The sequence below is a fragment of the Lactuca sativa genome, chromosome 9 (assembly GCF_002870075.4).
Source record: "Lactuca sativa cultivar Salinas chromosome 9, Lsat_Salinas_v11, whole genome shotgun sequence".
Taxonomy (NCBI): domain Eukaryota; kingdom Viridiplantae; phylum Streptophyta; class Magnoliopsida; order Asterales; family Asteraceae; genus Lactuca; species Lactuca sativa.
The window spans coordinates 110,203,493-110,214,497 of record NC_056631.2 but is presented as its reverse complement, the minus strand read 5'-3'; the positions used below and the strand labels follow the sequence as shown (position 1 = coordinate 110,214,497).

Below are 11,005 nucleotides of genomic sequence, written 5' to 3'. Positions count from 1 at the left end.
TCAAAAAATAAATAAATAAGGGCAAAATGGTCTTTTTATATACGGAGGGACTAAGCGTGCAAGAAAAAACAACTCGAGGGACGGTCCGAGTTAAATTTTGATAATAAGGACTAAACACGCTTTCTGACATATCCACGAGGGACGAATGGTGTAATTTACCCTAAAATAAAATACATACCCAATTGGTAGCTATATAAATTTGTAGAGCGATTTCTCATAGTTTGTCCTACTTTCTATCCAATGTGAAGATTAAACTTTGTCTGAACTCCGATCGTAGTGTAAGATATAGAACTTGAAGGTCCGAATTGCAATAATCAACAACTTTCTAGCTCCGTGTTTGTCACTTACGAGTTACGTCAACGGGAATCTGATCCTCAGCCGCACGCGGCGAATCCTCGGTTAAGGAAAATAGAAAAATCAGCCTACGCGCCACCGCACAATTGCCTAAACATTAAGCAGGAATCGCGCCCTTTTTCATTACAATATAGATACGAGTTGAGAAAGTAGTTATAGAGAGAAATTAAAACCCCTATTGAGTTTTGAGATTAAGGAAGCAATCAATGGAGGTGGACGCGAATTCGCAAGCTCAATTTGTTCCGAGAGATCGGAGACCTGATGCTCTTGGAGGATTCCATGTCCTTCCGGATGAGATCGTTTGTTCGATACTTACTCTTCTCTCACCTCGTGATGTCGCTCGTCTTGCTTGTGCTAGCAGGTTGTTAAATTTCTCGTACTTTGTTTTCTTCCAAATTCGAAATTCAGGTGTATATTATGTTTATAGAAGTAAGAGAAGGTTACTAATTTGGGACATTTCCGAGGATGATCATACTTATGGGCTTGATTACAATTAGAATGAATGCTTATTGTGATCTTCAAACAATAAGCAATTCGATTTACTTACTCCTTTCAAGTTTTCGATACGTTGACAAAAACTGAACTTAGATCTGTCAAAGATCTTAGTGCATACTTTTTAATGTTTTCTAGCAATGTTTACAAAGTAGGTCTCTTGTCACAATCTTGCTAAGTTCATAGAGTAGGAATCAATTGAACGAAATTGAATCTGCTTAATTGGGGTTATGGTTTGCAGTGTGATGTATATCCTCTGCAATGAAGAACCTTTGTGGATGAACTTATGCCTTAATAATGAAAATCATGAGCTTCAGTACAAAGGATCATGGAAGAGGACAACACTGAATCGGTAGGTTTTCAGAATTTCCTTTTGCTTTAATTCAATTTACATGTAATTTTCTCAGTGACATCTTTGAAAGAATATGATATTAACACGCCTAATATGAACTGCAGACTGCAAGTTCTGAGTAAATGTGATGATGACCCTTACAGAAAACCACTACACTTTGATGGTATTCAATTCTATCACATTCACATGTCATAGTTTTCAATCACTTTAGCTGCTTTACTAAATGTTACATCACTTCTATTTACAGGATTTAACTCTTTATTCCTGTATAAGCGATTATATCGTTGCTATACTCAGTTAAATGGGTTTGCTTTTGATCAAGGAAATGTTGAAAGAAAGACAGACATTTCACCAGATGAATTCCTTCAGCAATATGATGCACATAAACCTGTAAGTCATTCATTTAATTCAAAAAGTTATCTGCACTTGTATTTTTATATTATTTGATTCAGAAAGTTATGCTATCTTGCTCCATGTAGGTTCTAATTTCTGGATTGGCTGATACGTGGGCTGCAAGAAAAACCTGGACTCCTGAACAGCTACTACTCAAATATGGAACTACACCTTTCAGAATCTCTCAAAGAAGTGCTAAAAAACTATCCATGAAGTTTGAGGATTATGTGTCCTACATGCAAGAACAACATGATGAGGATCCCCTATACATTTTTGATGACAATGTACGTTTTCTTACTCTCATTTATTTCTCCACCTCCCCATTTTCTATTGATAGTTTATAAGAAATATGAGTTTGTAATTGCAGTTTGGAGAAGTTGCACCAGATTTATTAAAAGATTACAATGTGCCAAATCTATTCCCAGATGACTATTTTGATGTTTTAGCTAATGATCAAAGACCACCTTTTAGATGGCTTATTATTGGACCAGAGAGATCTGGTGCATCTTGGCATGTTGATCCTGCTCTTACCAGTGCTTGGAATACTCTTTTGTGTGGGCGTAAAAGGTAATTTTTATAAAATTTCAAGAAAATTGTTTTCTTTTATCATGCATGCTTTCATCTATTCCTTTGTTTAGTATGCTTATAAGTTGTTTTGGTGCTTAGATTCGTAGTATACTTCAATAACATAATGTTAAATGAATTTTAAAACTAGTTTTGGACTATTTTTTGTGAAAGAATAATATGCTACAACAACACGAAGGACTTCTTGTTTTTTGCCATGAGTATTTTTCAGTACTTCTTATGTCCTAAATTTGGCATATTACTGTGAGTGTTGTAAGTTATATGTTACTTTTATTTTAATAGGTGGGCCCTGTATCCTCCTGGAAGAGTACCTTTAGGTGTAACAGTACATGTAAATGATGAAGATGGTGATGTTGACATTGAAACTCCATCATCATTGCAGGTAATATGATGTATAAATGATAAAGAATGTTGATGTTAACTTTGAAAAAACTACCCAAATATAGTACTATACTTCCACTTTTTTGAAAAATCTACCCAATCATAGCAGTGTAAATTGCTTTGTATTTGGATGACATTGCTATAACTAGGTAGATTCTTGGTTTAATCTCATAAAAGACCTTATATTTTGTGTTCTTTACGGATTAAACCTCATCTTTATTTTTTTTTCATGAAAAAGACCTAATATATTTTTTTTTTCCGGAAAAAAAACTCAACTTTTCTTTTTATTCCGGAAAAACCCCTCAACCTTCTAAATGTTTCCAAATAAATCCTCAAACTTTTTGAGTAGATTATTGAAATCGTCCCTATGGTTTGGTCAAAATTACACGTTTAGTCCCTAACCTTTTTTTTTACACTTGGATTGTCCCTGTGGTTTGATTTTGTTGCGTTTTTCGTCCCTTACATACATAAAGTTAGGGACCAAACGTGCAATTTTGACCAAACCATAGGGACGAAAAATGCAACAAAATCAAACCACAAGGACAATCCAAGTGCAAAAAAAGGTTAGGGACCAAACGTGTAATTTTGACCAAACCATAGGGACAATTTCAGTAATATACTCCAACTTTTTTAGTTTTTCATGAAAAAACCCTCACATTTTACAACTTCGTTTGCGAAATCTCCACTAAAGTCCCAATATTTTGGGTCAGTTTACGGTTTAATCCCAACATTTATTTTTCGAACAAAAAAAGTCCCGATTATCAAATTTTACACAATAATCTGTCATTTTCTATTGAAAAAAAATAAAGACTGTTTCATTAACATAAGCAAAATACAAAATATAAAATAATCAGGACTGTTCTGTTCAAAAAATAAATGTTGGGATTAAACCATAAACTAACACAAAATATTGGGACTTTATTGGAAATTTCCCACTCTTTTTTGAAAAAAAAACGACTAAAAGGGCCAGATCAGAAAAACTGAAAAAACACAAGGTCTTTTTCATTAAAAAACAAAATATAAGGTCTTTTATGAGATTAACCCTAGATTTTTCAAAGTACAATGTTGTAGTAGGAAGAAATGAAAGTATATATATATATATATATATATATATATATATATATATATATATATATATATATATATATATATATAACAAACCAACAAAAGTATGTTGCCATTTTCTTATGACATGTCATCTTTTATTTATTTATTCTCAGTGGTGGTTAGACTTCTACCCACTTCTTGCTGATGAAGATAAGCCAATAGAGTGTACACAACTACCTGGTGAAACTATTTATGTTCCAACTGGGTGGTGGCACTGTGTTCTAAACCTTGAAACCACAATTGCTGTGACACAAAATTATGTGAACTCAAAAAATTTTGAATTTGTATGTCTCGATATGGCCCCTGGGTATCAACATAAAGGTGTTTGTCGTGCTGGATTGCTCGCCCTTAGTGAAGGGCATAATGGGGAATTCTCATCCATGGATGACAATGACAATGAACTTTCTAGAAAGGAGAAAAGAGTGAAAATTGATGACCACATGGAGGAGTTTTGTTATGATATAAATTTTCTTACCATGTTTTTGGATAAGGATAGAGACCATTATAATTCGTTATGGAGCACAAGTAATTGTATTGGACAAAGGGAATTGAGAGATTGGTTATGGAAGCTTTGGATTGGGAAACCTGGATTAAGAGACTTAATATGGAAGGTAGTAATTTTTTGAGTAAATTACACGAATAGTCCCTATGGTTTGGAGTAATTTGCACGTTTGGTCCCTAACAGCCTAACTTATTTTTTTAACTCGGAAGGTCCCTACTATTTGTTTTTGTTATGCTCTTGGTCCCTACTGTTTGTTTTTGTTACGTGTTTGGTCCCTGTCTTACCTAAAAGGACTATTATTTAAATAAGGAAAAATGGTGGGGTAGGTAAGGTAAGGTGAGGGGGTGGGGTTGAGGGTGTTGTTTATTTAAATAAATTAACAAATCAAGGGCAAAATAGTCTTTTTAGGTAAGACAGGACCAAGCGCGTAACAAAAATAAACAATAGGGACCTTCCGAGTTAAAAATATAAGTTAGGGACCAAACGCGCAAATTACCCTAAACCATAGGTACCATTCGTGTAATTTACTCTAACTTTTTTCTTACCCTTTTTTGTTTATTTAATCCTTTTTTTAATTTACATGATGTGGTGGAATTTTAGGGAGCTTGTATTGCGTTACATGCTAATAAATGGTCAAACTGCATGGAAGAATTATGTGCCTTCCATAATATTTCTTTGCCTGTAGATGAGGAGAAGTTTCCAGTTGGCACTGGTAGCAATCCTGTAAGTTCATTTTCCAATAATTTAAAAAAAAAAAAAAAAAAAAAAAAAAAAAAAAAAAAAAAAAAAATCTTGCAAGTGATTACAATATGAAATTTTAAAGTGATACAATTTGTATTTCCAATAGGTTTATCTTGTAGCAGACAATGTTGTGAAGATTTTTGTGGAGGATGGTTTAGAAGCTAGTATTCATGCATTAGGAACAGAGGTATTATCTCTTTACCTTTATATACTATAACTGAAACAATCCTTATGTAATTTGTTTTGTATCTCTATGCAGCTTGAGTTCTACAGTATAATGCAGAGATCGGATTCCACTTTGAAACATCATGTTCCTAATATTTTAGCAAGTGGGATAGTTTTTATCGAAAATGGAAAATATAAAATTGTGCCATGGGATGGAAAAGGCGTACCTGATGTAATTACTAAAAATAGTACAATTCAAGAAATATTTTCTGATACTGAGTACCCTTTTGGCATCTGGAGCAAAAAGCTATTTGAGTATAGGAAAGCTGATATGAGTTTGGACGAATTGGTCATTTCTGGTGGACAAACCAACATTTGGCCCTACATTATTACAAAACGATGCAAAGGGAAAATATTTGCTGACTTGTAAGTACACTTTTGCTCCATTAATTACACACGTCATAAACCCTAAACCCTAAAATTTCTTCTTTTTTCCTCACAAATACTCTCATGTTAAAATATATATATATATATATATATATATATATATATATATATATATATATATATATATATATATTTAGGAAATTTCCGATAAAGTCCCAATATTTTAGATCTGTTTATGGTTTAGTCCCGACATTTATTTTTTGAACAACAGAAAATGACAGATTAGATAATCGGGACTTTTCTGTTCAAAAAATAAAGAGTAAATTACACGAATGGTCCCTATGGTTTCGGGTAATTTGCATGTTTGGTCCCTAAGTTGTTTTTTTAACTCAGAAGGTCCCTACTGTTTGTTTTTGTTGTGTGCTTGTTCATTTTCTTACATAAAAAGACTATTTTGCCCTTGATTTTTTAACTTTATTTAAATAAGGTGGGGTAGGTAAGTTAAGGTAATGTGAGGTGGAAGTGGGGTTGGGGTGTGTTTATTTAAATTAAGTAAAAAATCAAGGGCAAAATACTCTTTTTATGTAAGAAAAGGACCAAGCGTGCAACAAAAACAAACAGTATGGAACTTCCGAGTTAAAAAAATAAGTTAGGGATCAAACGTGCAAATTACCCCAAACCATAGGGACCATTCATGTAATATACTTAAAAATAAATGTGGGATTAAACCGTAAACTGGCCCGAAATATTGGGACTTTATCGGAGATTTCCCTTTTTTATAAGAATGTAAGGCTAAAATGAACATTTAGATTGTTTATTTAGTCTAGGAACTTGTTCATAATCTCTCATTTGTGCAAAAGACATAAATACCCTCCTCATCCACATTATCGAAAATAGCCTTGATTTTTATTCATTTGAATGGATAGATTCAAATTCAAAATTGTTGATTAATATACTTTTCTAATTTTTCAGAAGAGATACACTCTCATATAAGGAGGTTTCGAATCTAGCTTCCTTTTTAGGGAGGCAATTGCATCATCTCCATGTCTTACCCGTTACTCCTCTGAACGATTCAGCATATTTACAAATGGGAAAGGAATTAGGGTTGAACCATGAGAATGATTTTAATGAAAAAACCAACCTCCCAAAAGCATCAAAGGTTTTCTTCACAATTCTCAATAGGAAAAAGAAAGATGTATCAAGTCGTTTGACTAAGTGGTAAGTTGCTTCAACTTATTTGTTTATATCAATTTCATTTCTTGCATATAATACAACCCAATCAAAACTCTTCATATATGTTATATACAGGGGTTATCCAATTCCAAGTGCACTAATTGAGAAAGTTAATGAATATCTCCCAAATGACTTTGTAGAGTTGCATAGTTTGTTCAAGGTTAGTAGTGTAGTGTCCAACTAGTTTCATTGTTCTTCATATGCACTTGGATTATTTATTTGTTTTGAATTTTCTTTTTTATTATTTTAGGATAAAAACGGTTTGTTTCAAGTGAGGAATTCTTGCTCTTGGGTACACACTGATATAATGGATGACAATATTCACTTGGAGCAGTGCTCTAGTGGTGTGAATGGGTCAAATAATGACAAGGAAATATCATCATGGCTTCCAAGTTATATTTATGATTTCAGCAATATGTCTCTAGGTAACAAGGGCATTCTCGTCTTTTTTACATAAACATAAATGAGTTTCAAATTTACTTTTTTTTTTCTTTCAGGTGATCCAATATTGGATTTGATCCCGATTCACTTGGATATATTTCGTGGAGATTTACAGCTCCTGAATTTGCTTCTTGAAAACTATGGACTTCCTTTTGGGAAAAGAAATTCATGGGACAATGGAAGTGTAGTCAGAAGAATATCGTACCTAACAATGTAAGTCATTCATAAATAGGCTATAAATAGAATATATATATAAATAAATTATTGAAAATGGTATTGATTTTTGCACAGGTGTTATTGTATAATACACGAGGAGAATATATTAGGGGCGATTTTTGGTATGTGTAAAGAATTGAGGAGTGCAAAATCATGGGAGGAAGTTGAGGAAACTGTGTGGGGTGCTTTGAATAACTACTTTTAGGCAACATATTTTATTTTTGTATTTAATTTGTAACATTTTTGAAATAAAGTAATTTACCAGAATTACAATATTTTTATTCGGTTTGCTATATTTTATACCTGGATTACTAGTTTTGATGAAATAACAGTATGTTTTGCTTTGATTGAATGGATCATTTAAAGTAATGTGATTTCCTTTATTTTATTTTATTTTTATTTTATCCGGTGTAGTTTCTTTGAAAGAACAAAAAAATTGTAATATAACCAATTCTTAATGTTTGATTTTTATTTTTTATTTTAAATTTAATGTTTTTATTATTATTATAAACTTATTTTAGTTTGATAAACTAAAACATAAGGCTGAAAATCGAAGCTCTTACTATTTATTTAAAGGAACCAAAACATATGCCCATGAATGCTACTACTTTATAAACCTTTAGTTTTGTTTCTATTTATAAAATTCTCCAAATTTAACATCATTTTGGACAGAAAAATATATTATAATATTCTATTAATATTTTTTATAAACCTATAGTTTTGTTTTTGTTTATAAAACTCCAAATTTAACGTCATTTTGGACTGAAAAATATATTATAATGATATTCTATTAATATTTTAGTGAACATCAAGAACGACCTAGTTACACACTTGAAAAAGCCATTTAAATTTTAAACTGAAAATTAAGCTTTAGTAATCACTAATTATCATCAAATAACAAGTTATTTATTATTTAATATTGAGCTTTTAGTAGACATCAAGAAATTGGTGCTGAGATATCACTGACTTTACATGTCCTATATTACGTGTTAAGTTTAAAATGAATTTAACTTGAGCACTGCAAAATCAAAATCCAAAAAGCAAAAACATATAGTCCAAACAGCCTCACTTAACAATAATAACATCCAACAATAAAGTAGAGTTGAACATCAAAACAAAAATCCAAAAAACATCTGATCAAAATTATGACAAAAACATGTTGTGAATCAAAAACAACATAAAACCTAAGCCACAATAGATGGCTTAGATGCAGTAGAAAGCCTGGATCTCTTCTTAGCTAAACTCTCACTTCGCTTCTCCCTCTGCTCCTTCAATCGGCTTGCAAGAAGCTTCTGATACTCAGCAGCCTCCGACTTTGCCTTTGCAATTCTCTTCTTCTTATCAGCAATTCTCGCCCTCTTCCTTTGCAAAGTCAATGGAGTCACCAACCTTTGAATCTTTGGTGCTTTACTCACCTCCTTACCTGTGTTCACATAACAATCCAATTAGTTCTCATAATACAAACACTCTTTTGAAATACTTCCTAACATCATACAAAATAAACAGCTCACCAGCTTTGTTGGTGAATGTTCTTCTGTATGTGTTAACATACTTCCTAACATCATCCTCTTTTGAAAGGTTGAAAAGCTTGCGAATCTTTGATGCCCTTTTTGGACCTCTCATTCTTGGTTTCTCCACATCAGTCAAACCAGGAAGATCGTTGTCTCCCTTCTTCACAATCACCAAATTCAAAACCGAAAGGTCTTGGCTCACAATGCAACCGCGTACTGACTTCCTCCTCCTCTCTCCATTCCTTCTTCCATACCCTCGGAAACACGGTGTTCCTGATACAAACAATATACTTTCATTCATTTGTTTTTTTATAAGTTTTAACAACTTATTCTCGATTGAATAAGTAAGGTTACTTACCTCTGACCAATAGAAGGCGAACACGCCCTGGAGTCAAAACTCCTTGTTTCATTGGGAAACCTTGCTTGTCACAACCTCCCATGATTTTGAAGACGTACCCTTTGAATTCCTATTATATATATTTAATTTAAATAGATTATTGATATATAAATATAATGTTAATAAAAGAAAGAAGAAATGTAAAGTAAATGTACCTCTCCAAGGGCATCTCCATTAACTTCCTGTGAGATCCTCTTGTCATAGAATGCTCGACTAAACAATAGAAAAAAAAAATTAAAAACGTTAAGGAAGAAATTGCTAAAATTTCACTTCTTCAATTATTCATGTTTAAGTGTTTATCTTCTTCCTACATCATAGGATATAATAGTATTGGTTTTATACATTTGGATCCTAAAAAAATAAATATTACCAAAAATAACCTCTATGAAGCCCTATACTTGCAACATCATCTGATAAGTGGTCCTAGTTTTATATACATCACACGTAACAAAAAAAAAAATATCAAGCTTTGAATTTAAAAGCTAATAATCAACAAACATAAAATCACAAAAATCCTCAACGTTGATCGAAATGTGTATATCATGCTTTGTACAAAATCAGGTAAACAAGCAGTATAAATCTATTTGCATTTCACAGTACTTTGAATTTACCTCAAAATATGATCACTTATTAAATAGACCAAAAACCTTAAAACAGATATTTGAACAAAATCATTAAAACAGATATTCTACGAAACCCTAATGTTATTCCAAGAAATCGCCATTAACAATGACCTCTGTTACAAATCCAGAACACGAAAACGTACATGAAACAACAAAATTAAACTTACAGTTTCTGATCATCGTCAATCTCGAGCTTCTTCTGGCACCCAGTGGTGGGATTGGCAATGTTGAACTACGAAAACGCAGATATAATTTAAGAATGTTTAAACTACCGGAAGCACAAATAAAGTTCATTGTAAATTTTGAAAGCATTCAAACCTTCATCTTCAGTCAGATCCTTGAATCTGCGGCGGCGTTTAAACAGCAGCTAGGGTTTCCGCTCAGCAGTTCAAGGGGTTGTGGTGTTGTTACGTTTATATACAATGTTTTGGTGCTTTTTTTACAAATCCACCCCTTGTACTTTACAAACTACTTAAAGTCTTGATACCAATGTTCTAAAAAAGGCCCAGTTGGTTTCACTTTTTTATGTTCTGCCCCAGTATATATATATATATATATATATATATATATATATATATATATATATATATATATATATATATATATATATATATATATATATATATATATATATATATATATTATTAAAGGATCCTACTAAAAAGGCTTCATTTTCACAATCAAACCATCCTCAATTTTTAAATTCAAGCCAAATTATTCGAACAAATGACATTATAAAAATGTAGTAAAACAAAAACATAATAAATGTATCAAGCAATATCACTATATATATTCCTTTATGATAATATTTCAATAAGTGGTTTTATAGGATCAAAGTATATATATTTGTTTTAAATACAATGTGACATCCTCTAAATTCAACTAAATATACTTTTAAAACATCTTTTTACAATGAAAAGTCATATATATTCTCAATCGGTTATCAAGCATTAATTAGCAAAGCACTAGCATAAGTCAAAACCCTAAAATCATCAAATAATATTTATTTTGGTCAAAATTTGATAAATTAATTTTATAACCAAATTAGTTAGTATGGTGTAGTGTTTAAGATAAGATACATAGAACTAAAGTACTTATGATCTTGAAATGTGTCAAAAATCTTGG

At 31.8% G+C, this 11,005-nt stretch overlaps 2 protein-coding genes across 2 annotated transcripts; one reads left to right on the top strand and one right to left on the bottom strand.

Annotated features, from left to right (window-relative positions):
• The first annotated feature begins 232 nt into the window (after positions 1-232).
• LOC111912125 (lysine-specific demethylase JMJ21) lies at positions 233-7,701 on the top strand. The gene is made up of 16 exons (XM_023907862.3): positions 233-715; positions 1,088-1,198; positions 1,303-1,361; positions 1,446-1,588; positions 1,678-1,875; positions 1,959-2,158; positions 2,459-2,558; positions 3,778-4,275; positions 4,767-4,889; positions 5,014-5,094; positions 5,167-5,498; positions 6,432-6,677; positions 6,768-6,852; positions 6,943-7,117; positions 7,190-7,346; positions 7,425-7,701. Exons 1-16 carry the CDS (start codon positions 561-563, stop codon positions 7,552-7,554), a joined length of 2,793 nt encoding a protein of 930 aa, XP_023763630.1. The 5' UTR covers positions 233-560; the 3' UTR covers positions 7,555-7,701.
• Positions 7,702-8,400: 699 nt separating this feature from the next.
• On the bottom strand, positions 8,401-10,332 carry LOC111912124 (40S ribosomal protein S6). Its single transcript, XM_023907861.3, has 6 exons — positions 10,199-10,332; positions 10,048-10,112; positions 9,413-9,470; positions 9,219-9,327; positions 8,861-9,133; positions 8,401-8,772 (listed from the first exon to the last, which is right to left on the bottom strand). Exons 1-6 carry the CDS (start codon positions 10,202-10,204, stop codon positions 8,534-8,536), a joined length of 750 nt encoding a protein of 249 aa, XP_023763629.1. The 5' UTR covers positions 10,205-10,332; the 3' UTR covers positions 8,401-8,533.
• Between the last annotated feature and the right edge of the window lie 673 nt (positions 10,333-11,005).